Source organism: Ursus maritimus, unplaced genomic scaffold, assembly GCF_017311325.1.
Source record: "Ursus maritimus isolate PB19 unplaced genomic scaffold, ASM1731132v1 scaffold_27, whole genome shotgun sequence".
Taxonomy (NCBI): Eukaryota; Metazoa; Chordata; class Mammalia; order Carnivora; family Ursidae; genus Ursus; species Ursus maritimus.
This window is the reverse complement of record NW_024425230.1, coordinates 4,739,480-4,743,533: the sequence shown is the minus strand read 5'-3', so window position 1 is coordinate 4,743,533 and position 4,054 is coordinate 4,739,480. Positions and strand designations below refer to the sequence as shown.

The window sequence follows — 4,054 nt, the reverse complement described above, 5'->3', positions numbered from 1 at the left end:
ATGAGCAGAGTATTCCCTGATTTCTTTAAATCTTCCTAAATAAAACATGATTTTAATTTCTACAACTTTATTTAGTTTGATTTCTGGGGTAGGTAACTTTTTATGTTGTTATAAATGTTATGAATTTTAAATGTTTAAGGGTCATTTAACTGAAATGGAAATACAACTGTTTGGTATATTGTACTTCTACCCAATGTCCCTGCTAAATATGCTTATTAAAGCACTAGGTTTATCAATAATTTTTTTTCCCTCAAATTTCTGCTGTCTCCTATTAATAATTCTTTTACAATTAAAACATCTTTTATTTCTTTGCTTGCCTTATGGTACTGGATAGGACTGACAACAATATAGAATTTTTGCCTATTTATTTCAGAAGGAAAGCTTTAAAATATTTCATTTAGGGAACTATTTTTAATTACATATTTATTTTATATAACAGGCCAGTATTTTTTTTTCTGTTTCTGCTATTTTTAATAATAGAGGTGGCTCTAGAAATAGGACCATTTTGTATAAATTTCACACTTAATGGCTAAACCTTGTTTCTGATATCCTCTCATGATTTTTCATGTCTGTTATTAATGTAGTGATACCACTTTTAAAATTTCTGATATTGAGGCTTCTTTTTTTTCTTAATAAATTTAACCAGAAATTTAGGTCTCAAAAATCAATTTAAAAGAATTACCCTTGATTCATTACCCTTACTTCACAGTTGGTCTTTTTCTTTTCTTTTTTTTTTTTTTATTAGTTGCTTCAATCTGATTTCTGTTCTACTATTCAGACTTTCTCCCATTTTAAAATTTAGGCCATAAATTACAAGAAACTCATTTTGGCAAACAAAATTCAGTACCATTTAAATGATAAAACATCATAACACAGATTTATTCCTGGAAAAATGGTAAATTAAATATTTGAAAGTCTATCAGTGCAAGTAATCACATTAAGAGGATAAAGGAAAAAAAAAACATAAGATCATTTCTCAATTCAGAAAACCACATGACAAAATTCAGTATACATCCCTAAGTAGTCTTAGCAAAGCAGGCATATGATTTTTTTTACTCATCTACTGAAATATATTTGCAAAACGACAAAGAGCTCACAGAGGAAATAAAAAAGCACCACTTGCGAGCAGAACGATAGAGAATACATTATGAAAGCCTGGCCTGTCACAATACCGGACAAACCTCCGTGAAAGACAGGGGAACAAAGGGCCACCATGAGTTAAGCGAGCAAGAGAAAATAAAAGCCAGGGTCACACAGGGGACAGTGGCTTATTATGCCGCATCAGGATTGTATGAAATCAGCAGCTTCTGCACAGTGGGGAGAATTGGAAATCACTATAAACTAAGACATCTGAAAGCGCTAAAGTGGCCTCAGTTCAGAAGCATTCGCTGCTAATGCCTTGCCAGCAAAGAGCATTTCCAAAGTAAGCTTGTAAGAATTTCCATAATAAAAACCAAAAGAAATAATGTCTTGTCAACAAAAAGCTTTCCACAGTGACAGCTATAAGGCTGGGGGAATAAACAGTAACGAGGAGAGGTTTATGATTTTTAAAATAGACATACATGAAAAAACAATAAAATACAATGTGTCTGAGTGAACACTGGAAGAGATTAAATTAAAACCTCAAAGAGTTGCGATTACGTCCTCCGGAGAAGCCTGCGAGCGAGAGAGGCCTTGGGATCGGCCAGCTGGCGTGCAGAGCAGCAAGGCAGAGGCCGGGGAAGAGGCGGGGCAGCCCCGACTGACGAGAACAAAGGAGGATACGGAACCACCGTACACGCTGCACAGACCGTACGGAATGGGTAAAGGAATGACGTTGCCCCCACAGGAAGTGTCCGCCGCGCCTGCCAGAGAGGAAGTAGGAACCGATAGTCACAGGAAGAGCAGGGGAGAAGGAAAAATGATGCACACTTCATAGACAAGAGACCCCGGTGCCAGCTACGGCTCTCTGGGCCTCGAGCCGAAAGGAAGAGACACCGGAGAAGTTCCGGAACCATTTGGGGGGTTAGAAGCTGCCATGGAAGAGCCTGCAGCTCCCACTGAAGCCTCTGGGGCACCTGGGGCACCTGTGGGTGCCGAGGCAGCAGGGGAGGGTGCAACTGGGCCTTCCCTCCGCATGCGCCCGGTCTTCCGGCAATTTGCAGCTGCAGGTCCGGCCCCCCTCCGTGCGTCACGTCTGAGGCCTGCCCAGGCTGCAGGGGGAGGGGCGGGGCCCAGTCGCCTGCAGGGACGGAGTGGCGGCAGCTGGACGAAGCAAGTCACCTGCAGGTATTATCTGCATGGGCTTTGCAAGGAGGGGGAGAACTGTCGTTACTCTCATGATCTCTCAGGCAGGCAGTTGGCCAGAGGGGGCCATGGTTCACCGCCTTGGGCCTCCGCAGTCCAAAGCCCTAGCACGGCTGCGCATACTGAGACCCTGCCTCAGGAAGTGGCGGAAGCCCCCCCTGCTGCGCCCTCTTACTCCTTGCCTGTGATTGGCTTGGCTGCTGAAAGGGGTTTCTTTGAAGCTGGGAGAGACAATGCAGGCCTTGGAGCTGCTGGAGGAGCAGGTGCAGAAGGCTGGGAGAATGCCATTGAGTTTGTTCCTGGGCAACCCTACCGGGGCCGCATGGTCCCTTTTGTTCCCAGGGCTCCTCTGCAGAGCTCAGTGACTGAGAGGGAACAGATTGTAGTGGGCAGGGGGCAGCAGCTTTGCCGGGATGCTGCCATGGGGCAGTGCTTTCGTGGGGAGAGCTGCATGTATCTCCATGGAGAGATATGCGATATGTGTGGGCTTCCCGTCTTGCACCCTGTGGATGCTGTGCAGAGGGCAGACCATATAAAGGCTTGCATTGAAGCACATGAGAAGGATATGGAACTCTCGTTTGCAGTGCAGCGAAGTATGGACAAAGTGTGTGGCATCTGCATGGAGGTTGTCTATGAGAAAGCCAACCCCAGTGACTGCCGCTTTGGCATCCTCTCCAACTGCAACCACACCTACTGTCTTAAGTGCATCCGCAGGTGGAGGACTGACAAACAGTTTGGCAACAGGATCGTCAAGTCCTGTCCACAGTGCAGGGTCACCTCCAACTTTGTCATTCCCAGTGAGTTCTGGGTGGAGGAAGAGGAAGAGAAGCAGAAACTTATTCAGCAGTACAAGGAGGCAATGAGCAACAAGACTTGCAGGTATTTTGCTGAAGGCAGGGGTTTCTGCCCATTTGGAGAGAACTGTTTTTACAAGCATGCAGACCCTGAGGGCCGGGGAGAGGATCCTCAGAGGCAGGGCGCTGGGGAATCCGGTGCTCACTGCAGTCAACTTTTGGAGCCTGATACTCAGGTGGGAGAGGGTGAGATGCCCTTTAAAAGCAGTAAAAAAGAGCTTGTCATGCTTCGGCTGGCCAATCTGTTGTTTAAGTGTTTTCTTTCACTGGCAAATGATGAGCTTTCTTTCTCAGAGGACCAGTGGGACTTGCTTCATTGTGAGCTGGAACATTTTTTCAGTTTGAATCTGTGGCATTATGCTGTGGCATGTGGTCTGGTGTGCTAAGGCTCTGCCGTCCGCTGTTGCTTGTTTTCTGTTTATAGACACATCTGTCATTCACAGAGGCTATTGAAGACATTTTTATAAAGCATCCATCTCTGTTTTCTTGTCCATCCCCATTTCAAGGTTATGGTGCTTTACTGTGGTGAACTGTAACAAAAAGTCCTAAAATTATTGTTTGATGAAATGAATATTACTGTAGTTTATGGTTTATTTTGTCATCTCTGTTTTCAACAGGATTGACTCAGTTCTAGTCTAGTGTTTACAGAATTTCCACACTCATTTTGAAGTCCCTCAAGAATAAATGTGACAGGGTGAAGGGAGAAGTCTTAACTGAACAAGGAGCTTTTTGCTACTACAGCCTTAAGAAATGGACCCTCGCAGGGCCTTTGTGGTACAACTGCTCATCATTGTTGTTTACATGTCTGTTTCTTCCCTCATTCCCCTTCAAGTGCACTCTTGAACATGTGGTTACCTTGTGGTTTTGTGTTTTACTTGACCAGAACCAGGTGTGTGTGTTTACATGTTTTTATC

General features: G+C 44.4%; 1 protein-coding gene across 1 annotated transcript; it reads left to right on the top strand.

The window, feature by feature from the left end:
- The first annotated feature begins 1,522 nt into the window (after positions 1–1,522).
- Positions 1,523–3,526, top strand: MKRN3 (makorin ring finger protein 3). Its single transcript, XM_008687632.2, has one exon. It carries the CDS (start codon positions 2,018–2,020, stop codon positions 3,524–3,526), a length of 1,509 nt encoding a protein of 502 aa, XP_008685854.1. The 5' UTR covers positions 1,523–2,017.
- The last annotated feature ends 528 nt before the right edge of the window (positions 3,527–4,054 follow it).

What these genes read in the sequence shown, in the direction of transcription:
- MKRN3 (XM_008687632.2), top strand. Translation starts at nt 2,018, where the DNA reads ATGGAAGAGCCTGCAGCTCCCACTGAAGCCTCTGGGGCACCTGGGGCA.